At 40.5% G+C, this 26,009-nt stretch overlaps 1 protein-coding gene across 1 annotated transcript in view; it reads left to right on the top strand.

The window, feature by feature from the left end:
* Window positions 1-26,009, top strand: part of LOC117413108 (legumain-like) — a 43,457-nt gene that overhangs the window by 9,884 nt on the left and 7,564 nt on the right. The window contains exons 2-5 of the mRNA XM_058996639.1: window positions 3,364-3,506; window positions 7,365-7,496; window positions 7,657-7,827; window positions 9,074-9,141. Of these exons, the coding sequence (XP_058852622.1) occupies window positions 7,371-7,496; window positions 7,657-7,827; window positions 9,074-9,141 (365 nt within the window). The 5' untranslated portion in view covers window positions 3,364-3,506; window positions 7,365-7,370. The remainder of the gene's footprint in view (window positions 1-3,363; window positions 3,507-7,364; window positions 7,497-7,656; window positions 7,828-9,073; window positions 9,142-26,009) is intronic.

Genomic DNA, 26,009 nt, shown 5'->3' with positions numbered 1-26,009 from the left:
TTACAAAAATGCTGGCTGGATATGAATTACTATCTACAATAATTAATGTACTCTCGTACACATGCGGTCTTCACTAAAGTCCCAATTTAAAGACACTACGTTTCACTGTAGCCCTCGGGATGAAATTGTTAGCAAGGTGGCTATTTTTTTTTTAATTAGCAGTGGGAGAAAACCGCTACAGCAAGTACAGTAGAATCTGCCAGAACTGACGGATACTGAATCTACTATGGATACTAATGAGAGCATAAGAAATACAAAAGAAATGAGGGAAACGCAGGTCTTTTCAAGAAAGCTGGGAGACTTTGTATAAATGGATTTTATATTTTTAAATGCTCCAATAAACAGTTCTGTTTGTGAAGCATCCACACTATAATTTGACAGAACAGTTATTTGCACTGTGCAGGACCTTATTTTCCCCCATTGATGCTTGAGCCCCGGAGCACTCACAGAATCACCGCCTGTGCACCTATTACCAGTCATTAAAGCCTGCTTTTCAAACAAACTGATTATTGCTCACCAATACTGTATTGGTATAAGAAAAGTGTGTTTTAGAAAAGTCTATTATCCATACTGTAATATGGTGTGGGGTAGGGAAACTTATTGATTGCAATAGACAGGTGGTAAGATACAAAACACCAGACACGGAGAGATCGTATGAGTTCAAACAGCATGGTGTCTGTATGTTTAATTGTTTACAGGTTGTTTAGCCTTCCAATAAAGCAACAGTTTATACTTCTTAATCCAAAAGAAAATAAACAGAACGTAATAATTCTTCAATACGAAAAAGTAACAAAACAAACAATCACTGGCAGTCTCGTGGTTCAGGTACAGAAAAGGGTCGTCTTTACCGGGTTCGGGTTCTCATGCAGTCCAATAATCCAGTCCACTAATCGGGGTCCAATTCCGTTCCAAAGTCGTTGCCAAGTAATCCTTTTTGTTTGTTTTCCTTATCCTTTCTCTCTCCCTCGCTCTACGCCCGCCGTCCTCCACGTCTTTTCTCCTCCACTACACACAGACACAGATTGCTGGTCAGAGCGTATTTTATACCAGTGCGCTGATTTGTGGCACCTGTCCCTTGTTGAGCTCGTTAAAGCTGGACACAAACAACAAGAAAGGTGAAGCAACATAACGTCCATCAATTATCCTACACCGTGCCATATTACATACCTTCCCCCTCAGCTGAGCCCCCTCGGGCTGAGCGGCAGACGAGAAGAAGGAATGGATCCGTGATAGGGCATCAGCGTTCCCGAGCGGTGCTCGATCTGAAAGTTGTAGGGCTATAGACTTAAAAACCACCTGGTTATTCTTGCATTAGCGTCGCTATGCTGCCTCATCCAGGTAAGGGGTGCATGATCTGTTACTAGAGTAAACTTCCTTCCTAGTAAATAATATTTTAGGGAGTCTAGAGCCCACTTAATGGCAAGACATTCCTTTTCAATGGTCGCATACTTTTTCTCCCACGGCAAAAGTTTTCTGCTTAAAAACAATACTGGGTGTTCCTCACCTTCAATTTCTTGGGATAACACCGCTCCCAGTCCCGTGTCTGACGCATCCGTCTGCACAATCATGGGCTTATTGAAGTCTGGCGAATTAAGCACGGGGATGGAGCACAGTGCCACCTTCAGGCTTGTGAAGGCATGCTCTGCTTCAGGTGTCCAGATGACCATGTTGGGCTGGCTGTTCCGGGTCAGCTCGCTTAGTGGGGCAGCAATAGTAGCGAAGTCCTGGATGAACCTGCGATAATAACTTGTGATTCCCAAGAAAGCCCGAACTTGTTGTGGCTTAATGAGCCCTTTCCCAATGGTGTATCCCAAATATCGCACTTCACTTACCCCCATGGTACATTTCTTTGGGTTGGCAGTTAATCCTGCCTGTCTCAGTGCCTCTGTTATGGCCTCTGTGCTGATGAACCAAGCCGTTCCTAGTCGCTCTATTAATTCATCCACCCGTGGCATGGGATATGCATCAAAGTTAGACACCTCATTGAGTCTTCTAAAATCATTGCAAAGGCGGATGCTCCCATCAGGCTTTGCTACCAGCACTATCGGGCTAGACCAGGCACTATGTGATTCTTCTATCACCCCTAGTTCTAGCATCTTTTTCACTTCCTCTCTAATAGCGACTCTTCGTGCTTCTGGTACTCGGTACGATTTTAGGTGTATTTTTTTTCCAGGTGGGGTCACGATGTCATGTTCGATGAGACGGGTCCTCCCTGGCAGCGGTGAATATACTGTACGTTCGTGTTTTGTTCCAAGAATTCCTTAATCTCCTGTTTTTGTTCTGGAGCCAAGTCCCCAATGGTTATTGCGTCTTGGGGTTTTTCTTCCTCAGGCATGGGGGAGATGTGGTTCCATAACACCTCTCTGTTTACCCATTTCTTCAGGAGGTTGACATGGTATATCTGTTCTACCTTTCGCCTCCCCGGCTGGCGTACTTTATAATTAACCGGTCCTATTTTCTCGATCACTCGTAAGGACCCCTCCAGGTTGCCAAAAACTTGCACTCTGAGGTAGGTACTAACACTAACACCCAATCACCAGGTAAGAACTCTCTCGGGGGAACAGGGCGGTTGTACGCCCGCCTTTGCGCTTCTTGTGCTTGTTGAAGGTGTTCACGCACAATGGGCATCACTGTATTTATACGCTCGCGCATTGTTTCCACATGTTCAATGACGGTCTGGTGGGGGCACGGCTGCTTTTCCCATGTCTCCTTCGTTATATCCAGCAGTCCCCTGGGTACATAAGAGTATAACAACTCAAAGGGTGAAAAACCTGTAGAGGCCTGTGGTACTTCCCGAATGGCAAAAAGTAAAAACGGCAGCAGTTGATCCCAATTCCGCCCATCCTTTTCCATCGTTTTCCTAAGCATGCTTTTTAACGTTTTGTTAAATCTCTCCACTAATCCATCCGTCTGTGGATGGTAAACTGAAGTTTTCAGTTGTTGTACCTGTAGAAGCCGACAGAGGTCTCTCATGATCCGTGACATGAATGGCGTGCCCTGGTCGGTCAGAATCTCTTTGGGTATGCCCACCTGGGAAAACATCTGGAGTAGCTCCTTGGCGATCGCTTTCGTGGCCATGGTGCGGAGAGGTATGGCTTCTGGATATCGTGTGGCATAGTCAATCACTACTAGTATGTACTGATATCCTTTCGCTAATTTAGGCAGCGGTCCCACTAGGTCCATCGCAATACGTTTGAAAGGAGTATCGATGATGGGCAGTGGAATCAAGGGGTTCCGGAAGGAAGGAAGAGGAGCGTGTTGCTGACAGTCCGGGCATGATCGACAATAGTTTTCTACCTCCGCATGTACTCCAGGCCAAAAAAAACATTTGAGCACTCTCTCTTTTGTTTTGTCCATGCCCAGGTGTCCGCCGAGCAGGTGACTGTGCGCAAGGTTTAGCACCGTTCTTCGGAAAGGCTTCTGCATCGTCTTCCTCTGTCATTTTCTGTAGGAAACGTGTAGCCGAAATAGCTTTCCCAGCTGTCCGTGCTGCAGCCATCTCTGTGGTAAGTCTCTGCATCTCTACACTTATTGTCTGCTGTGTATTTCGGTGCTCTTCTATCATCAGTCTGTTGGTTTCAGCCTGGTGACGGTTTGTCTCCTGTTAATTCAGGTTGGCTGTGATCAATTGCTTTATTAGTTCCTCTATGATGTATTCACTCGTGCTTTTTGTATCGGTGTTTGCTCAAAACCACCCAATCTATGCCCGCATTCTCCACCACTGTAATATGGTGCGGGGTAGGGAAACTTATTGATTGCAATAGACAGGTGGTAAGATACAAAACACCAGACACGGAGAGATCGTATGAGTTCAAACAGCATGGTGTCTGTATGTTTAATTGTTTACAGGTTGTTTAGCCTTCCAATAAAGCAACAGTTTATACTTCTTAATCCAAAAGAAAATAAACAGAACGTAATAATTCTTCAATACGAAAAAGTAACAAAACAAACAATCACTGGCAGTCTCGTGGTTCAGGTACAGAAAAGGGTCGTCTTTACCGGGTTCGGGTTCTCATGCAGTCCAATAATCCAGTCCACTAATCGGGGTCCAATTCCGTTCCAAAGTCGTTGCCAAGTAATCCTTTTTGTTTGTTTTCCTTATCCTTTCTTTCTCTCTCCCTCGCTCTACGCCCGCCGTCCTCCACGTCTTTTCTCCTCCACTACACACAGACACAGATTGCTGGTCAGAGCGTATTTTATACCAGTGCGCTGATTTGTGGCACCTGTCCCTTGTTGAGCTCGTTAAAGCTGGACACAAATAACAAGAAAGGTGAAGCAACATAACGTCCATCAATTATCCTACACCGTGCCATATTACAATACTTAAAGTAAACTTAAAAATAAACAAATTAATAAATTACAAACACTTACTTTAACGTAGCCTAAAGTACGAAAATAAGATACAGTGCATTGCAAAAAATTCCAAATAAACAACATTCTATTAAATAAAACTGTTGGGGAGTTTTTATTTTTAATTGTTCATAATCTAATCCTCTGGAAATCAACAACAAAAAAAATCACAGAAACAAGCAAAGAAAGCTGCGTTGTTCAAAATGGGCCTGCTAACGACAGTGCACAGTTACAGACTGTTACGCTACTTGAATACAGCATGGATTGAGCTCCACTGTTTTAAGTGCCAGACTAGTCATGCAGAGCTAACGCAGCATGACTCGAACATAGCATAAAGAATGGAGCGGTCCGCGCAATGAACACCCATTAAAAAAAAAGATTATATAAAAGACAGACACACATTTTATATTCCAGTATTATCACAACATTCTTAGTTTTCGGATTGGCCATGCAGTGCATGACTTGCGTGCCCTGACTGCACGCCACTGATATCATATTTTGTGTTAAAGCACACGTTTCACTAGGTAAATAGGAGAAGTACGCAAGGTAGTGATATCTATTGTGAAAAGAAAACACAGATTAATGAATGCACCTCAAAATTGTATTTCGTCAAGTATTTGTACTGATAAAACAAGGAAGCCGTTACTTGGATCATGGTAATGTTATAGCTCTATAGACAAAATTACATATTATGATATTATGAAAGATTATTTATTGAGGTATAATAATGCTGTAAGATCAGCAAGATGTGCTTATTTCTCTAATCTTATTGAGGAAAATAAAAATAATTCCAGGGAGCTCTTTTTAACAATAGATAAACTGGTAAACCCTTCTTTACCACCTGTTAGTAACAATGAAGCGTCTTCAACTAAGTGTGAAGAATTTCTTTATTACTTTCAAAATAAAATAAAATCCATTAGGGATCAAATTCCAGTTTATGGCCCTGACTTAAGTATCCCAGACAGAGTGGGGGAAACAGTTCTGGAATCTTTTGCTTTGATTACTGCGGAGGAATTAAACATGACTGTAATGCAGATGAAATCAGCAACTAGTACTTCAGATCCAATTCCAACTAGGATTTCTGAAGGATATCTTTAGTTTCCTGTGCAATGATATTCTTATGATTATAAATGGTTCACTGGAAATTGGAATAGTTTTGTTCTCTTTTAAAATTGCCTTGGTTAAGCCCCTTCTTAAAAAAACAAACTTAGATAGTTCACTTCTGAGTAACTTTAGACCCATTTCAAACATCCCGTTTTTTGCAAAGTGCCTTGAAAAAATAGTACTTAAACAACTTAATGTTTACTTGAGTTCAAACAATATTCTTAAAGTTTCAATCTGGGTTTCATTCTAATCACAGTACAGAGACTGCCCTGGTTAGAGTAACACATGATTTACTGATGAGCGCAGATTCAAATTCTATTTCCATTCTGGTTCTTTTGGACCTTAGTGCTGCTTTTGATACGGTGGATCATTCCATGGGTCTGGCGGGTAATGTACTAAACTAGTTTAGATTCGACCTCTCTAATAGACAGTTTTTTGTTTCACTGGGGGAGTCGATGTCTTCTTTAGCAAATATCAACTGTGGTGTCTCTCAGGGTTCTATCCTTGGTCCAATTTTATTCTCTTTATACATGCTACCTCTAGGCCAGACTATTCGTGAGTATGGTGTAAATTTTCACTGTTATGCAGATGACACGCAGTTATACATCTCAGTGAAGCCAGGTGATATCATTACAACATCAGCTGACAACATCACTTGACTATCCTAAAATTCTCTGCAACTTAACTCTGATAAGACAGAAGTTTTGATAGTGGGTGCCCAGCAACAACTTGACCTGTCAAAAATAAACGTGGGTTACCTAACTCCTAATTTGAAATCTGAAGTGAGAAATTTGGGTGTTATTTTTGACTCTACTTTAAATTGAGTCACACATCAAAAAGTTTGTTTCTACCATCTCTGAAATATTGCCAAAATTAGATCTTTTCTGTCTATTTGCGATGCAGAGAAAGTAGTCCATGCCTTTATTTCTTCGAGATTGGACTATTGTAATGCTCTGTTTGCTGGACTTAGATGCCAAGCCGTATCACGACTACAGCTTGTGCAAAATGCAGCTGCAAGGGTCCTCACCAATACAAAAAAGAGAGCTCATATAACTCCAGTTCTGGCTTCTTTGCACTGGCTCCCAGCAATATATAGAATTGATTTTTAAAATTCTTTTGCTCACCTTTAAAGCACTGAATGATTTAGCACCTGATTACTTGTCCGAATTGTTGTCCCCCTATCAGCCTCAGTGTGGTGTGTGCTGAGGTCAACTGATAGTGGCATTCTCTCCCTTCCAAGGGCTAGGCTTAGAAGGAAAGGAGAGGTTGCTTTCTGTGTTCGGGCTCCACAACTGTGGAATTCTCTGCCTAATCATGTTAGAAGTTAACCCACAGTGGCTTAATACCTATTTTTATAATTTAGCATACTGTATATGTGTGTGTGTGTGTATTATATATATATATATATATATATATATATATATATATATATATATATATATATATAAATAAATGTGTATGTACAGTATATATGTATATACATTTATATTTTTATATTTATCTTTTTATATTACGTTGTCTTATTTTCTTATTCTTTTTACAATGTTTTGTAATTACTGCTTTTTGTAAATCTGTGTGAAGTGCTTTGAACCTCTTGGTATGAAAGGCGCTCAACAAATAGTTTATTATTATTATTATTATTATTATTACTACTAGAGTGAAGGGAATATTTCCATTGAAGTATAATCTAATAAAAAAACCAATGCTTTCCAACAGATGGCTCTTGTGTATGGCTGTTCCAAGGGTTTGTGAGAATTATCTTTTGCAGATCAACTCCCAAAGATATGGAATTGTTTCCATCATAGTATGAATATGGAATTTAAGTGGGGTCAGTGGGGTACAGTATTACTCTTCTTGCCAAAAAGCCCAGTCATATTTAATCTTAAGCATATTCCCCTTGTATGTTTCAGGCTGATATGGGGGACCAAGAAGTTGTGGTGAGCTCAGATGTGCCAATAATGATTCTCCAAAAGAAGATAAAATCTGCAAAAACTCTAGTGGAAGCCGAAAAACTAAAAGATGACCTGAATGAGCTGATGCGGGTAAATCAAGGGACATTTAAATCACATCACATTCATACTCGACAGATTGTATATATCATTTTTTTTTACTATACTGTGAAATTTTACTTTCCAAGTTTGGAAAAAATGGTACATTAAATGTGAATGTGTACACTAATAATCACATTTTCTCATGTCACAGATTAGAGAGGTAATTCAGAGATCTGTGATGGAGATTATTAAGAAGTCCACCAACTCTGAAGAACAAACCTTGAGAGTCCAAACAGGCTGTGCTGAAGTAACCAACCATAAGATGTATCGGGAAGTCATAGAGTATTACAAAGTGAAATGTTTTAACTGGCATGACTCCAAGGTATTTTATAGATTTTACTGTTACATGTACTGTTTACCCTGTATTTTATTCTAGAAAAATTATATTTTATTGAACCCCCACAAAAAAGGAACATATCTGCCTAATAACTGTTCTAAGATGTTATTTCTGTATTAGAAAATACTTGAAGGGGATGTTTCACTTGCTGAAAGGCATTTCATCATTTATAATTAGTAAATGACAAATGATTGTGCAGCACCATATTCGTTGGTTATTATTTCTCTCTCTCTCTCATCCCCAACCCCACACGTTGTCTATATTATGCATTAATGTAAAAAAAAAAATAGTTGCATGTAATCTGGTGCTTATGCTAAATCTCTCACAGGTCCCAATCAGGTATCAATGTGCAAATCTGCACCTGCCACCCCTACTCCTAACCCCTTTCAGCTTGCTTCATACACTATTTTCATTGGTATGGAAACTTGGGCAAAATCTAATGGAACCCTTCACTACATACAGTATACTTAATGCCTTACTGTTGGCTACACAGCTGTATTCTTACATTTTCAAAGTTCCAGAAACGGTGATGTCTAGTAGAAAATAACCTTTTCACAGCCAATTTTGTTTATCCTCTGGCCATATCAGTGACACAGAACACTGACTTTCGAACAGTGTGTTTACAGTTGTACATTTATTTATTCCTCTGATTGGATGCCTAGAAGCTCCCTTACTTTACTTAGTTCAGTTACTGGCTCAATCATTTGTCATTTTGATTCAGGTTTGAAATGCAAGTGAAGGCACACAAAAAAACAAAAAAACCATCAACCACTAACTCTTAAGTTAGTCAAAGTAATCTGTTAAACAACTATGCAGCATAGAAATTCACACAGCAGCACCAACATTGCAGTGCTACCGCTGTGCTGTCACTAAACCATCCCTATATTTTTGGACAGTTTTTTTGCATGTAAACTACATCCATGCAGGCACAGACTTGACTATTTGTCTGTGAATGTTTTTATATTTCTTTTTGAGTTGTAAGGCTAGAAAAGTTACTGATGGACTGGACTGAATTACAAAATATATCACAGCTATAGCACAATCAAGTAACGTTTATAGTACCAATATAACTATAGCAGTTGTTTTCTAGGCTGGAAGCAATTCTGCAGTTCCTACATAGCAGTGTTGTTCAATGTTTAAGAAGGTCAATATATGGAAATGCAGCAAGTGTACATTTTCCTTTATTAGATCATTTCTATATTTCCTTAATATTTCTAATTGTCTTTTTCAGTATGAATATGCTGTTCATCAGCTGCATCTGTTTGCGAACCTGTGTGAGGAAAAAGTCCCAGTGGAGCGGTAATATATTGATCCATTATCTATTAACCTTCCCTATGCTGTGTGGTATAGATACATGGGTGAAAGTGGCCAATGATCATTTTGACTGAAACTCCTGGGGCAAACCCAATCTCCCCCCAAAGCTCTGGGGTTGTACATGCTCTCAGATGCATTCTCAGCCATTTTGGACCATTTTCAGAAGCAAATTTGAAATTGACTTTGTAGAAAAAGAAATTCAGAAATTACTTAACTTACAACTTGTTATTTTACCAGATAGATCAACCTGATAAATCTCACATGAGGCTCGTTAACAAACTTGGGGGTAGATGTACTAAGGTGGGCCAGTCGCAGCGCAAAGTATATGTTTTGTCGTATGTACCAAGAGAAAATTAATGAAAAGAGACGCAATATATTTGTTGCGTCTTTCCAGCGAGCTCTCTAGCATTGTACGTCGTGCGACATTGTTCAAATAAATAGCAAGAGTTGAGTTGTGGTTTGCTGCAGCAGAGGGTGCCCGAAGGATAACGTCTACACATGCAAGGGTGCAAGAATCAAAATAATGTTGTTTTTGTTAAACGTCTTCTGTACAATGCACTCTGTTCAGTCTTCATTTTACCTATTTTAATACTGATTATATATATATATATATATATATATATATATATATATATATATATATATATATATATATAATATATGTAACAAGCTATATATTGGTGAAACAAAATGACGGTTGGCTGATCGCTTCGTGGAACATCTGAGAAGTATACAAATTAACACCTCTACCTTTCCTGTCGCCAGACATTTGAACAGAAATGACCACACTATAGAAGACATCACAATTTGTGGGATGGTTCAATGTTATGGAACTAATGCTGTCAGGAAACAAAAGCAATGTGATCTTATTTTCAAACTAGGCACTTTGGAGCCATTTGGAATGAACATTCTATTCTGAGGTCATCATCATCATCATCAACATTCTGGAATTTTGTTTAAAAGACTACTTGTTTGTTTTTTATCAACTTCTTAAAGCACTGTATTTTTGTATTCAGCCGATTAAGGACTTGTAGTCCGAAACGTCCTGATAATTGATTTGTAATCAATTATTATACCTTTTTAAGTACCTGAAATATCCTTTTCTTTTTTTCTTTTTTCTTTATATATAATATATTATATAAAAAGGCAGTTTAATCCCATTCTATAGTGGGACCCCAACCTTCAACCCCAAAAAGCTTTTCATAATCATACAGTAGCCACTCTCGAAACCGGACATGTTTGTCAGACATAAAGAGGTGTCGGGTTTAAAAACAATACAATAAAATCGCACACACATACAGTACTGTGCAAAAGTTTTAGGCAGGTGTGAAAAAATGCTGTAAAGTAAGAATGCTTTCAAAAATAGACATGTTAATAGTTTATATTTATCAATTAACAAAATGCAAAGTGAGTGAACAGAAGAAAAATCTACATCAAATCAATATTTGGTGTGACCACCCTTTGCCTTCAAAACAGCATCAATTCTTCTAGGTACACTTGCACACAGTTTTTGAAGGAACTCGGCAGGTAGGTTTGCCCAAACATCTTGGAGAACTAACCACAGTTCTTCTGTGGATTTAGGCAGCCTCAGTTGCTTCTCTCTCCATGTAATCCCAGACAGACTCGATGATGTTGAGATCAGGGCTCTGTGGGGGCCATACCATCACTTCCAGGACTCCTTGTTCTTCTTTACGCTGAAGATAGTTCTTAATGACTTTCGCTGTATGTTTGGGGTCGTTGTCATGCTGCAGAATAAATTTGGGGCCAATCAGATGCCTCCCTGATGGTATTGCATGATGGACAAGTATCTGCCTGTACTTCTCAGCATTGAGGAGACCATTAATTCTGACCAAATCCCCAACTCCATTTGCAGACATGCAGCCCCAAACTTGCAAGGAACCTCCACCATGCTTCACTGTTGCCTGCAGACACTCATTCGTGTACCGCTGTCCAGCCCTTTGGCGAACAAACTGCCTTCTGCTACAGCCAAATATTTCAAATTGACTCATCAGTCCAGAGCACCTGCTGCCATTTTTCTGCACCCCAGTTCCTGTGTTTTCGTGCATAGTTGAGTCGCTTGGCGTTGTTTCCACGTTGGAGGTATGGCTTTTTGGCCGCAAGTCTTCCATGAAGGCCACCTCTGACCAGACTTCTCCGGACAGTAGATGGGTGTACCAGGGTCCCACTGTTTTCTGCCAATTCTGAGCTAATGGCACTGCTGGACATCTTCCGATTGCGAAGGGAAGTAAGCATGATGTGTCTTTCATCTGCTGCAGTAAGTTTCCTTGGCCGACCACTGGGTCTACGGTCCTCAACGTTGCCCGTTTCTTTGTGCTTCTTCAAAAGAGCTTGGACAGCACATCTGGAAACCCCTGTCTGCCTTGAAATTTCTGCCTGGGAGAGACCTTGCTGATGCAGTATAACTACCTTGTGTCTTGTTGCTGTGCTCAGTCTTGCCATGGTGTATGACTTTTGACAGTAAACTGTCTTCAGCAACCTCACCTTGTTAGCTGAGTTTGGCTGTTCCTCACCCAGTTTTATTCCTCCTACACAGCTGTTTCAGTTAATGATAGTGTTTCAACCTACATATTGAACTGATGATCATTAGCACCTGTTTGGTATAATTGTTTAATCATACACCTGACTATATGCCTACAAAATCCCTGACTTTGTGCAAGTGTACCTAGAAGAATTGATGCTGTTTTGAAGGCAAAGGGTGGTCACACCAAATATGGATTTGATTTAGATTTTTCTTCTGTTCACTCACTTTGCATTTAGTTAATTGATAAATATAATCTATTAACATGTCTATTTTTGAACGCATTCTTACTTTACAGCATTTTTTCACACCTGCCTAAAACTTTTGCACAGTACTGTACATGTATAGTGCTCAATGCAAATGATAAATGTAAATCATTGCACTGAAATAACACTAATGTGTTTTGGGTAAGCTACAATAGTAAAATCAAATGAATACCTAGCACATTTTCTTTCTACCAGTAACACAAAATATATCATGCTGCTGCATTGTACACATTGGTATACAATGCCAATAAAAGATTATTTTAAATTTTTTTTTTATATTATTATTTTTAACTTGGTCTACTTAGTAGCCTAGACAATTAACACACAATAGCTCATGGTCCTATAGAGATGCTCAGAATGAGCTGGAGGGGTTAGCGGCACATGTGTGCAGTCTATTGCTCCCAGCAGGCTGGGAAATGTCATAGAAATTTGGCTTGTAAGTACACACTGACTTTAGTGAAAATTAGGTACTTAGGGCGAAGGGATGTCACGGTATAAAATATTGACTGTATGTTAACCGTCAAAAGATATATATATATTTAAAAATAACTTTTTAAAACAAATCTTAATGTTAATTTGCTGCAATTAAATTTCTGCTACAAAATTTGAGAAAATAAAGTTTCCATCAATTTGAAAAACAAAATATTACAGCAGAATGTCTGTATTTAATTATACCACACTAATGAACTGGTCTGGTCCATTTGCAAATGAAAAATGTGCTATCCAGTGTACAACAAATCAAATTACAGAGGCAGGGGGTTGTTTTAATAAATTTGCAGACACCTACATACATAATGGAATGTTGAACGTGTAAATAAATTAAATGTTAATGTACAGCAAGTTATTTTAACAAGAAGGAAGTTCGCTAGTCAGTGTACTGTTAACAGCAACACGACTGCATACTTATTACAGTATCTGAGTTAAACAGAACAGCAAGGCAGACACGTTGCAGATATTAAGATTTACATTTTAAAACAGCAATGTTTATTAGGCAGTCAGACATTGTCTAGATCTGCATAAAAGAAAAGTCACAATTTAAATGTCCTCTTGTAGAGGTATTTATCACAATGCATACTGTATATTCTACTTCGTAAAGATTATAGTGATTCCACTAAAAACAAGTAAAGAAAAAAAAACGTGGTGAAAACGCGCTTTCAGCATGATTTTCAAAAGGCAAAATAAAAACTAGGTTGCAAAGAGGGGTAGGGTATCTACAGTAATAAAGTTTACACATGCTACATACAAACAGAATTTGATTTATATTTTCCCAGGACATTTGGCAGCTTACTAAATAATAATAATAAAGTTGTGTACTTACTGTTCATAAACTACTTATCTCACGCGATTTTAAGACTATATTCTGTGGTAGAAAGGTCCTTATGCAGCTGTATTTTCTTTATGCTTCAGTAGCAATACGGTACGATCTTGGCAAAACCTAACACGCAACACAATTGTTTTGTTTAGCACTGGGACAAATTACGCAGCTTGAATTAAAACGTATTTTATACACGTCACAGAATTTATAAATGACAGTATAGAAACTACCAGGCAGATGAAACCACTGCATTAATGAGGTGTGGAATAAATAAAAACACGCATTATTATACTTTATTCAAATTAGTGTTCAAACTATTTTCTTGGAGGCATCTGCTGTTTGCACAAAATCCCACCCGGCGTTTATGCTGTACTTTAATCCTAGAGTTTTATTCACATGCTGCTGCTGAGTCCCTCAATGTTGTCGTAGCAGTCCTAGCTGAGAGACAGCTAGGACTGCTACGACAACATTGTAAAATATTTTTATTCTGGATTATTTTCAATGTGGCGTTCTATAAATTAGAGATTTATTTTTAAGGTTTGCCATCTGACATCACAGTTAGCGAAAGCATAATACAGTAAACCTTCTTAGACAATTGATGCAATTGTAAGTGTCACAATTGTGAGCAGCTTTAGTACACCTCACTATAATATTTGTGAACCCTCATTTGCACTATCGCCACCCCATTTTGTGAATTTATGCAGGAAAGCCCATAACTACATATTCATCTAAGGTTGAACTGCAAAGAAAAACTGCTGCTGCAAAGCATTCCCTAAAAAGTCGCTAACAGCATTGCGCGTGATCATTAGTATATTTCACCCTAGACTTCTGACTCGTTTGCAACTGGTTTGTGACTATTGCGACAGGTGCAACACTTAGTACATCTACCCCAAAGTTTTTTTTAAATGTTACTGATCAAACCTTTTACATGTATGCCCAATTCACATAATAATTTTATAAAACCTCACCGCAAAAATAATATACAATCTCTGCTTAACTCAATCAGATGTCGTAAATACAGGGTTCATACAGTTTTTCTAATACAAATTTCAAGGACTTTTCAAGGACCATTTTGACAATTTTCAAAGACCTAATTTAAAGAGTTTGACATCATTTTCAATGTTGATAACTAATAACCAACTGTAAAAAGCTTTTGCATTAACAGTTTATTTATCTGTATAATAACAAAAATCTAAATTATACTCAATTTTATAGATAAGCTCTGAACCAGTGACCTTTGGTACCTACAAGTGAGTGTTTCATCCTAAAAGCAGTACAACAATTCAGTGTTTTAATCAATGTCAGGAGCAATGGTCAAATAATTTTGTATCTCAGTCATAGGTGCCTGACTGTTAAACAGTAGGGGGCAAACTGAAGAACTAACTTCTAGATTTTATTTACAATTAAGAAGGTCTAAGAAACCAAGCAACCTTGCTGTTGTGAAGTTACGGTTTCAGTAATTGCAAACCTACAAAAATGGGCAGGTGTTTCAGCATAAAATGTACAATACATGCACCAAATGGCGTCTATGGACAGAGCTACACCAAGAATTCCCACATGTAGTTTATTAAAGGAAAGTGTTAAACAAACAAAGAAAAGCAAGTACTGTTCTTTTGAAGCAATTATTCCCCAAGTAGTTCAAAATACTTGCCATGTCAAAAGCACTGTTTTACTATATAAAAAAGACTTAATCAGGGTTCTCCTAGGAATTCTGTATAGTTGGGTGGCAGTGCATTATAGCCAGGATCACTTTTAACAAAAAAACTGACGTTACCTTAAATATATAATAAGGCAAATAATCTGAATAATAATAATAAATTGAATAGTAATCCACCCTAATTCTTACACAGGCTACACTGCTCCCTTCACCCCCTGATCCTTTGCGATCTTTGTTGTGTTTCTGTAAAAAATCCAATTCCAATTTTTTCTCCATATAACATCATACCCACTATCCCGATATTTTTTTTTTTTTTGTACGCACTGCCCCTCTGGTGGTTCTTCCAATTCTCTTTCTAAAAGTTGCTCTTCGTTGACTGTACTGGGTTGCTCTTTTTTTTCATTTTCTACATTTTCTTTTACATCATCCATTTCGGTTTGGTCATTTCCACATTCATTGTTACTATTTTTGCTTTGAAAATAATCGGTAATTTTTTTCAGCAGTCATTTTAACGTTTCAGCCTCTCAAATTGAAAACCCACCCCTTCAACTCTAATCAGTTAAATGTAGTGTCAAGATGTAACACAGCAACATAGCTGTCATGTGGTTCCAAGATTTTTTTTTCACCCAGCATGTGCAACTGATCTAGTCTGCTAGCAGCGTAATCAGTCCTTTATTGTTAAAGGCACAGTAGCATCTGCAAGACGGGCGGCTCTTGGTTTTTCAGCCAGGCAGCGACAGCCACTTAGCCAGACGCCCTGCCTGGCTGAGAAGGCCTGGGGAGAACCCTGTTAATTCTGAAGCAAATGCAGAGACTTGTTTTATTCAGCAATAAATAAATCAAAATTTCAACAGTATATATTTAATAGTATAAACGTAGTTGCATGAAGGACCAGTCAAGACTTGTTTCTTGTTTTATAGTTTAACTTTATACCATTAAAATGGTCTTATTACTCTAAGGAATTGTGTCTTTGCCTTTGTGCTTGCTTCTAAATATGGTTCATTGAGTTAGAGGGCAAAACAATAATGTAAAACGATAGCGTAACTGCTGCTAGTGCAACAAGTCATTTCTTTCTAGTTTTAAAATATTTTATATTTTTTACTTTAAATATTCAAGCAAGTTTTACACTTGCTTCAGATCAGGTACATTATTTATATCTAACCAGGGCTGACCGTGCGCAGAACGACGGGAACAGTATAAACAAACAGTTTAATTACCTTACGATTTCAGGTGCGTGCCTTTAAAGTAAGATTAAACTATTGTCATTATTTATACACAAATAAGCTTACTTGACTTGAAAAACATCTTAACCCTTTGCGGTCCTATGTCGGACCTTGTCCGACATTGCAATTTTCTCTTTCTGGTCCAATGTCGGACCCTGTCTGACATCATCAAAAAGATGTAAAAAACAGGTCTCATTTTTCAACAGTCATTTTTTCTCCGGAAAAAGCCGAGAAAACCATTCAATGGCCGACCAATAGGAGTCCAATAGGAGCCGAGAGAAGCCGAAAAAAAAAGGGGGCGTATCTCATGAATACAGAGCCCCGGCATAACATGGATCACACGGACATAAACAAACAAGATAGCTACTTCTGCATCCAGCGCTCAAAGAATATCACAGACATTTGCTTAGCTTTTTTTAGATGTTATAGTAATAAAATAATGACTTGGATCACATTATTGAGGAGTTTGGTGATAAAACGAGTGATCAGGAGATGATTTATCGGTATGCACTACTATCAAGAGGTATGTGAAAAATACAGCAAATGAGGGGTGGGGCGGGGCTGGAGATGCAGTACTGTTGATATGCAATGCCTTTTAAAACCTGTTTTACTGTGAAAAAAAATACTTTTAAACAGTGCGTCTAAAATAAACTGCGTGTGTGAAAATAAATTGGAGCTGACGCGCTGAATAAACGGGCCGCTAAGGGTTAAGCAAATTCCTACTTTGTTTGATTGAATGAGTAGTACACAACAAGCTTCAATATGAAAGCTGAACATTAATAAATAAAGTGACAAGTTTTTAATGAAAAAAAACATTTCTAAAGTAAAAATGGGATTCTGTTATTTTGCAATACCACGGCTTCAGATTATTACCAGTGCTTAATAGCAGTAACATTTTATTTAGAGTTGTTGTTGAACGTAAACCCGTTCTTGGCCCCACAGCAACACAAACCTACTAATGTCCTTGTTTAATAGAGAATTAAACCAAACTAAATCAACAAATTACCTAGTCTGTATTTAATGAATCATTTTCTGTAGTCTCCAAACTGCCTAGCATCTTCTGTTGCAGTCACACTGCTGCTAACGTTAACTGTTGTAAATAGTGCAGAGCGGATTATGGGTCTGTAACGGGTGTAATGTTGCGGGTATCTGCTGAGAAAAGAGAGGCACAGAGGGTTTATATTTGAAATGCCACTCAGGCGTCCAGATTTTATTTAAGAAGTTGCAGTTCCAGTGTTGGTGGCCAGTTCCAGCAATGGTAGCCCTAGGGCTGGAGGATATATACCTGGCAGTACAAGAATAACAAAAAGGAAAAACAAAACAGTTCAAAAACAGCTAAGAAATAAAAGGTGCCCAAGCTCAGGCCATGCGCTTCTCCCGCTACACAGGGAGGTCCCGCACCAGGAACCTTCTTCCTAACATAAACTAAATAAACTGCAGCAGGATTAAAAATCCCCTAAAATAAACCCTACCATAAAGTCCACGATCCTGGTTAACCACGCAGGGATCGTGCTGAAGCTCACCCTGATTCCACACGCAGTTGTGAGGGTTCTCCTCCTTCACCTCCAGGCTGTGCAGACAAAGCACCAAACACACAAAAAGAAGAACAAATCAACTTTTCAGCCTCTTTTTAAAGGCAGGTGAGCAGGGTTAATTGATTGTCAATTGTTCAATTCCCCCAGGCCACCTGCTGCACATTCATTTGAATTAGGCAAGCAGGGGGGTCTAACCTCCCAGCCCAGCCATCCAATTAAACAAATTAAACACATTATTATTTACAACCCAACCCAAAACCATATTTTATTTCGAAACCCCAAAGCAAACCATACAGTGTTTGTGTACGGTGCGTTTTATTGTGGGGTTTTATTTATTTATGTATTTTTTAATATTGGACTTATTGCATCACCATAGCAAAACATAGAATATTAGTGTGTTTACACAGAGCAAAAAAAGTAGAGTGGCAAAAATATATAGTTTGCCTCCCCTATGCTCTATGGGCTAGGTGCCTGTGTTCTCAGTCAAGTTACAGTTCAACAGGAGAAAAATATACTAAAAGGTCACACAAATGAAGTATGTGCGAAAGCATTACAGTTTTCCACGATAAATAGATACACCCCCCCGCCCCCCCAGATGGTTTTGGCATTTCTACACGAATCATAGGAATGGACCTGGGAGAAGCCATTTTGACAGAATTCCGTCTACAGATGGAACACTTTCACCCATGTAGATATTATTAGGCTTCCCAGCCAGAATGGGAATTGCTCTAAAATCAACACCATTGCACGAAAGTTGGTAGGGTGGTAGGCACCTAAGGGAAGTTGTGTCAGAGCAAAAACGAAGGTCATAGGTCACATGGTGTGACAGCCATATTGGATTTTTTGAGAATTTGGACAATTTAACAAAATCTTCTCCAAAACCTCTTATGGTACAGATGTGAAACTTGGGTCACATACTACCCTTCTGGCCTATATTTAGATTTGTTCAATACAAGTCAAATGGTCACATGGTCTGGCAGCCATATTGGATTTGTCAAAAAATATTCAAACGTCTTTTTCTCTGAAACCGTTATGCCAATTTAAGCGAAACTTTGCATACATAGACTTGGCAAGGTTGTCTATCAAGTTTGTGCAAAGCAACTTGCTACATAAAAAACATGGCCGTCATGAGCCAATCAAATTTCTGCTATGGTGAAATTGCACATATTTGCACATATTACCTTGCTAAAGCTCAAATGCAAAACTTGTTTAGAACTCCTTTGAGAGTTTAGACAGCCGTCAAAGTTGCTTGCAACTTCTAGTTATTTTTTATTTTTATCTTCCTTTTTTCAAATGGCTCTAAAATCAACACCGTTGCATGGAAACTCACTAAATTTGGTTGGGTGGTAGGCACCTAAGGGAAGTTGTGTCAGAGCAAAAGGGTCATAGGTCACATGGTGTGGCGGCTATATTGGATTTTTTGAGAATTATGGACAATTTTAAAAAATCTCCGAAAAACGCTTATCGCAGATTTGTGAAACTTGGTGCAATAGACTACCCTCATGGCCTAGATTTACGGTTGTTCAAGAGAAGTCGATTGGTCACATGGTCTGGCGGCCATATAGGATTTGTCAAAAATATTCAAACGTCTTCTCTGAAACGGTCAATTTGCACATATTTGCACATATTGCAGTATTCATTTAAGGTACAATGTTGTAGACGCGTGAATCTTCATAGAGTGGTGGGAGAGGCCTTTGGGAAGTTGTATCAGAGTGAAAACAAAATCATAGGTCACATGGTTTGGCAGCCATGTTGGATTTTTTGCAAATATAGGCTAATTTAACAAAATCTTCTCCAAAACCTCTTATAAGAACATAAAGTTTACAAACGAGAGGAGGCCATTCAGCCCATCTTGCTCGTTTGGTTGTTAGTAGCTTATTGATCCCAGAATCTCATTAAGCAGCTTCTTGAAGGATCCCAGGGTGTCAGCTTCAACAACATTACTGGGGAGTTGGTTCCAGACCCTCACAATTCTCTGTGTAAAAAAGTGCCTCCTATTTTCTGTTCTGGATGCTCCTTTATCTAATCTCCATTTGTGACCCCTGGTCCTTGTTTCTTTTTTCAGGTCAAAAAAGTCCACCTGGGTCGACACTGTCTATACCTTTTAGGATTTTGAATGTTTGAATCAGATAGCCGCGTAGTCTTCTTTGTTCAAGACTGAATAGATTCAATTCTTTTAGCCTGTCTGCATACGACATGCCTTTTAAACCCAGGATAATTCTGGTTGCTCTTCTTTGCACTCTTTCTAGACCAGCAATATCATTTTTGTAACGAGGTGACCAGAACTGAACACAATATTCTAGGTTATGTCTTACTAATGTATTGTAAAGTTTTAACATTACTTCCCTTGATTTAAATTCAACACTTCTCCCAATATATCCGAGCATCTTGTTGGCCTTTTTTATAGCTTCCCCACATTGTCTAGATGAAGACATTTCTGAGTCAACGGTATTACGTTTGCAATTTTCCAGTTTGTTGGTACAACCCCTGTGTCAAGAGACTGTTGCATGATCTTGGTTAGCAGTTTGTAAATAACTTCTTTCATGTCTTTGAGTACTATTGGGAGGATGTCATCCGGCTCAGGGGATTTGTTTATTTTAAGAGCTCCTAGTCCCTTTAACACTTCTGCCTCTGTTATGCTAAAGTTATTTAAAATTGGATAGGAACAGGTCGACGTGTGGGGCATGTTGTCCGTGTCCTCCTTTGTAAAAACCTGTGAAAAGTAATCATTTAATATATATATATATATTTTTCTTCATCTATGATTTTGCCATTTGTGTCTCTTAGACATTTCACCTCCTCTTTGAATGTTCTCTTGCTGTTATAATATTGGAAAAACATTTTGGAATTTGGTTTTAGCCCCCTTAGCAATATTGATTTCTATCTCTTTCTTGGCCTTTCTAACTTCCTTTTTGACTTGTGTTTGCAGTTCCAAGTACTCTTTCTGTGTACTTTGTTTTTGGTCCCTTTTAAACGCTCTAAAAAGTGCCTTTTTTCGCTGAATTTTTTTTTTAATTGATCTATTAAACCATTTTAGCCATTTTGTGGTACATGTAATGGGGGGAGGTCTGTGCTGACTGTCTGGTGCATGCGTGATTCTGCAGGAAGAGGGCAGCAGCCTCGTAAGATCTGCCTGTCAGGAATGGCGATGACACAGAGAGGTGGGGAAGAGGGTGTGTTGGCTTTCCCTCTCTCTGAGTGGCTGAGAGGCAGGCCTTGGGGGGATTGCTCAACCCATAAGAACTGCGCTTGGTTGTGCATTCGGGTGGCCAGAGAGAGGATACCCAGTGACGCTGGCGGAAGACGTCGGTGTAGACAAAGAACAGGCAAGCACCACTGAAGGAGACAGCCTGCCTTAAAATAAACCAAGAAGTAAAAGAAATAATTACATACCCGAGGGGACGTGTGTAGTTATACTGGGAACTCTGGCCACCCCAGTGTATAGAGAATATCTGAGCGTAGGTCGGAGACCCATACTGACCGGCTTAGCGGCAGTGGGGGCACTGCGTAAGCAGCACCTTTATTTTGTAGTTTTATTACTGTGTTTTATTTTCCCTTTTTCTTTCACCTTTTGTTTTCATTATTCTTTTGAGCACCTGTGAGTGCGAAAACTTTGCTGTACCTGTAGTGGTATTACTGTGGACCTGACTACTGTTGTCGGTATTCAGACCACAGACAACACCGCACTCTGCGGGCTAAAAAGAAAATAATAAAACTGGGCACCAGTGCAGTGTTTCAAATAAAACCTTCTGTCTACTGTGTGTGTCAGTGAATTGCCCACCACCCTTCCACAGTAGAGAGGTGAAACTTGGGGCACATACTGCCCTTATGGCCTATATTTAGATTTGTTCAACACAAGTCGATTGGTCACATGGTTTGGCAGCCATATTGGATTTGTCAAATATTCAAACGTCTTTTTCTCTGAAACTGTTATGCCGATTTTGTGCAAAGCAACTCGCTACATAAAAAAACATGGCCGCCGTGAGCCAATCAAATTTCAGCTATGGTCAAATTGAACATATTTACACATATTACCTTGCTAAAGCTCAAATGCAAAACTTGTTTAGAACTCTTTCAGAGTTTAGACAGTGTCATAGTTACTATAGAATACACAAATTAAGCCATATATGCTCTATTCAAAAATTGCCTTGACCGTGACCTTTGACCTCTCCTTAAGGTCAAATGCAAAACTAGCTTATAACTCCTTTGAGAGTGCAGACAGTGCCATAGTTACTATTGAACACTTATATGAACCCATATATGCTCTATCAAAAATGTCCTTGCCTGTGACCTTTGACTTCTCCTTAAGGTCAAATGCAAAACTAGCTTATAACTACTTACAGAGTGCAGATAGGCTAATGGTTACTATGAAAAAAAGGGAACCCATAAATGCTCCTTGAGGTCAAAAGTAGAACTAGCTGATAACTAGGGCTTCTTTTTTTCAGGTTTTCTTAATTGTATTTTTTGGTGCTTATTTTTAGCTATTTTCGAGTTTTATGTAAATCGTTTTTTTCCGGGGCTTTCGTTTTTGATATACTAACAACCAAATGAGCAAGATGGGTCGAATGGCCTCCTCTCGTTTGTAAACTTTCTTATGTTCTTATGTACTGTGTGAAATTTAGTGTTTGCAGTTACTTTTCAAAATGCTTGAACGTTTTTTTTTTTTTCTGTCAAAATATGTATAGTAGTAACTCGACAGTACTTGCACACTTAAGTTGTACCTTCTTTCCTTTGCTGTCTTCCACAATGAAATCCCTATGGTCACGGGCACATTCTTCTGGGGGTTTTGTGTGTAGGCATTTTTGCACATTTTGCCAACAATTCTGTTTTAAATCCTCTGAATCTTAACTATAACGCAGTTTTAAATCCCGCTAACAAGCCTCCATCCTGATTGTAATCTCATTTTGAGTCTCGCAAACTGAGTCTCCAATAGAAATGTAGGAATGTGCTGTCACTCAGTAGTTGGGGCGGGTTTAAAGTATTCAGAACGAATCAAGGGCAGCAGTGTGGAGTAGTGGTTAGGGCTCTGGACTGTTGACCAGAGAGTTGTGGATTCAATCCCAGGTGGGGGACACTGCTGCTGTACCCTTGAGCAAGAGCAGACCTGTGTAAAGAGAGCTCCTGCTAAAAATCAACAAAACAGTGCTTTAAACTTTTTATTTTCCAAATCTTTTTATTTATTCTTATTTCTAAAGCAGCAGGGCACCTTTTTTGTTAACTAAAACTTTTATTTATTGTTTTAAAACACACTTTTTTCTTTTATTCTCCTACACTTGCTTTGTTTGCAAGTGTAGGAGGGTGGCCATTTTGGCTTGTTTTTTCTTTTGTTTGTTTTGTTCTTTTAATTTTTACTTCCTTTAAACTAGTTTCTTTTCTTTGCTTTTTGATTTTTTATTTAAGAGCACTTTCTTTAGTTTATTTTAAAATCATTTTAAATCACTGCACTGTTTTAGTTTTTGTTTTAAAAATCATTTTGTTTTAATCCCCTGCTTCTGCCTTGTGCAGAGTGGGGGAAGGGCAGGCAAGGAGCACAGGCCATGTGCTCCTTTGTTTGCCCTTAGTTTGTGTTTTGATTTTCTTTTTAGTTTAAAACTATTGTTTAGTTTTAAACTTTGATTTATTATTGAATTTTTCTTTTACCCCTGCACTATTGGAGTGCAGGGGTGTGCGATTTCGTATTTATTTATTTATTAAAAATAAATAAAAAAAAACGTTTGTTTGTTGTTTTAAAAAAAAAAAAAAAAAAAAAAAACCTTTTCTGTTTGTTTTATTTTTATTTTGCCCCTGTGCTATTGGAGTGCAGGGGTTTGTGTTTGTGTGTATTTTATTTTATTTCTTTGTTTTAAAAAATAAATAAATAATTTTTGTTTGTTTGTTTTAATTTTTTATCTGCCTCTGTACTATTGAAGTGCAGGGGTGGGTGTATTATTTTGTTTTCTTTATTTATTTAAAATAATAATTAAAAAATAAATAAACAAACAAACAAACAAACAAACAAACAAACAAATAAATAAATAAATAAATAAAATGAGTGGACAGGCTCCACAGGCCCCTCAAAAATGGGTAAAGGTGGCTGCAGGGGAGGCTGCAGCCCCCTTTAAAAATTTGACCAGGAGGCACGGGGTCAGGTGCCTCCTCCGAGATACCCTCTCAATAGAGGCCATGGTGAAAGCCATGGCCAAGGTGGTCGGGCCATCGACCATCGTGGCGGCCTCAAAGATGTACGGCAAGGCCGTCTTCTTTTTAAAATCTGAGGCCGCCACGCACACGGCTATTGAGAGGGGTCTCGCGGTCGGGGGGATATACATCCCCATTGAACCCTTGGAGGGGTTGGGCAGCAGGGTCGTCCTCTCGAACGTCCCGCCTTTCTTGAAGGACGACCTCCTGAAGCCCCATCTTCAGGCCCTAGGGGAGTTAAAAACGGGCATCCACCCCATCCCCCTAGGGTGCAAGGACCAACCCCTCCGCCACGTGCTGTCCTTCCGACGCCAGGTGACCATCCACCTGGCGGGGAGGGACGCCGTGGAGGGCAACTTTGTGGTCCCCTTCGAGGGGACCAATTATGTAATCTTTTATTCCTCGGAGGAGGTGCGGTGCTACCACTGCAGGGAGCTGGGGCACCAGAAAAAGAGGTGCCCCAAGCTCCAGCAGGGCGCAAAACCACCCGCGCCCCTCCGAGTCCACCTCGCCCCCGGGGCCCTCAAAAAGGCCCACAGAGGGGGGCAAAAAAGCACCCGTCCCCCTCCCAGGAACATCTGAGGGGGGAAAGGGAGAGAAAGCCCCCGAGGTGGCCGGACCCTCCGGTCCTCTTGAAAGCGCGCGAAGGGAGAAGGCCGCCGATTGGACCACCGTAGCCCGCCGCAAAAAGAAGGCGGCAGCCAGGTCCACCGGGGAGGCCAAGCGGGAGGAGACGAAGCCCACCGCCGCACCATCTGGCGGTGGGTCAGGGGGAGTCCCAGAGAAAGGGACTCCCTCGACGGCACCCCCCGCGAGGCAGGGCGGCAAAGCCGCCCGTAAAACCAAGCACCTCATCCCCACAGAGGGCGAGGAGAGAAGCGCTGCCGGAGGTGGGCTCCCCGTCGCCGTGGCAGGGCAGGGGACAGCCTCCGGCAGCCTCAGGGGGAAGAGGAAGGCGCTGGCGCGCCTCCCCACGTGTGCACACAAGTGCACACGTACCGGCCTCACGGTGGGGGTCCCCAGGGGGGCGAAAGAGGGCCCCCAAAAACCAAAGCGACCGCCTCGGCGTCCCCCCTCTACCGGCAACGAGGGCCCCGGCCCTCGTAATGCCACAGAGGGGGAGAAGGATCCATCCCCCGAGGCAGAACCACGCTGGTCCGTTTTCCTGATGCAGGCGATGGTTCCTCTCCCTCAGAAGTTCCCGGCTTTCCCAGACTTGGAGGAGGTACGCTCCTCCTGGGAACATCCAGCCTCGGGTTCTAGAGTGCTAAAACAGGCCGCACTGCTTTCCTCCTTAGAAGGCGTGGATAAGCTTGGCCTAGCGGGGTTCCCCCCCTGGACTCCACCATCGTGGCCCTAGTTAAGGCCCTGCCGGTGGGTGGGTGGGTTGGCTAGAGATCCGGCGTGCCCAAACCCTCAATGTAAGGTGACGGAAATGCATCTCAAGCGGGCATATGCAGCAGAGGTGCAGGCAACTTGCCTGTCTAATATAGCGAGTGTGCTTACTGCTTACATGGACTGTGTACAGCGCGAGGGCCTGCTCCCCAAGCCGACGGCCACGGACTTACATCTCCTGTCCAGCACACTGCTGCAGATCTCCAGTCTCCAAGGGCAAGATCTTGGCCGGAGCCTGGCTAGTTTGGTCGTGGCTCGTAGACAGCTGTAGCTGTCACAAGCCAGAGTTCCTGATGCAGATAAGGCTGCGCTGTTTGACGCGCCTGTATGACCAGGACATACCTTTGGGCCAACCGTAGAGGAGGTCTTACACAGATCCCACCGGACACACAGGTGGCCGCGTTGCTCCCTCTCCGCGCCTCCGCGTGTGGCAGTTCGAGCCGCTGGCAAGCTCCTCAGACGCGGACTGTCACTACAACAGTTCCAGTCCCCACGGCTCCGCTGGGTGACCTAAGGCATCGCCTACAGGGCACACCAGCAGCAAGCAACCAGGCCCAACCGACATGCAGAGGGAACGCATGACGTGGCCAGTCCACACACCAGCGTCACAGGAGGCGTTTTCAGGGCCAGCACCCTAAACAGCCACCCCAAACTGCCCCGCCTCAGCCTTGGCAGCCCGAGCAGGGCCCCTGGAGGCTGATGTCCTCAGACCCCCTTTTCGGCACAACAGCTGCAGTACTGGCGAG

This window comes from Acipenser ruthenus, chromosome 23 (genome assembly GCF_902713425.1).
Source record: "Acipenser ruthenus chromosome 23, fAciRut3.2 maternal haplotype, whole genome shotgun sequence".
NCBI lineage: Eukaryota > Metazoa > Chordata > Actinopteri > Acipenseriformes > Acipenseridae > Acipenser > Acipenser ruthenus.
This window is presented reverse-complemented; position numbering and strand designations above follow the sequence as displayed.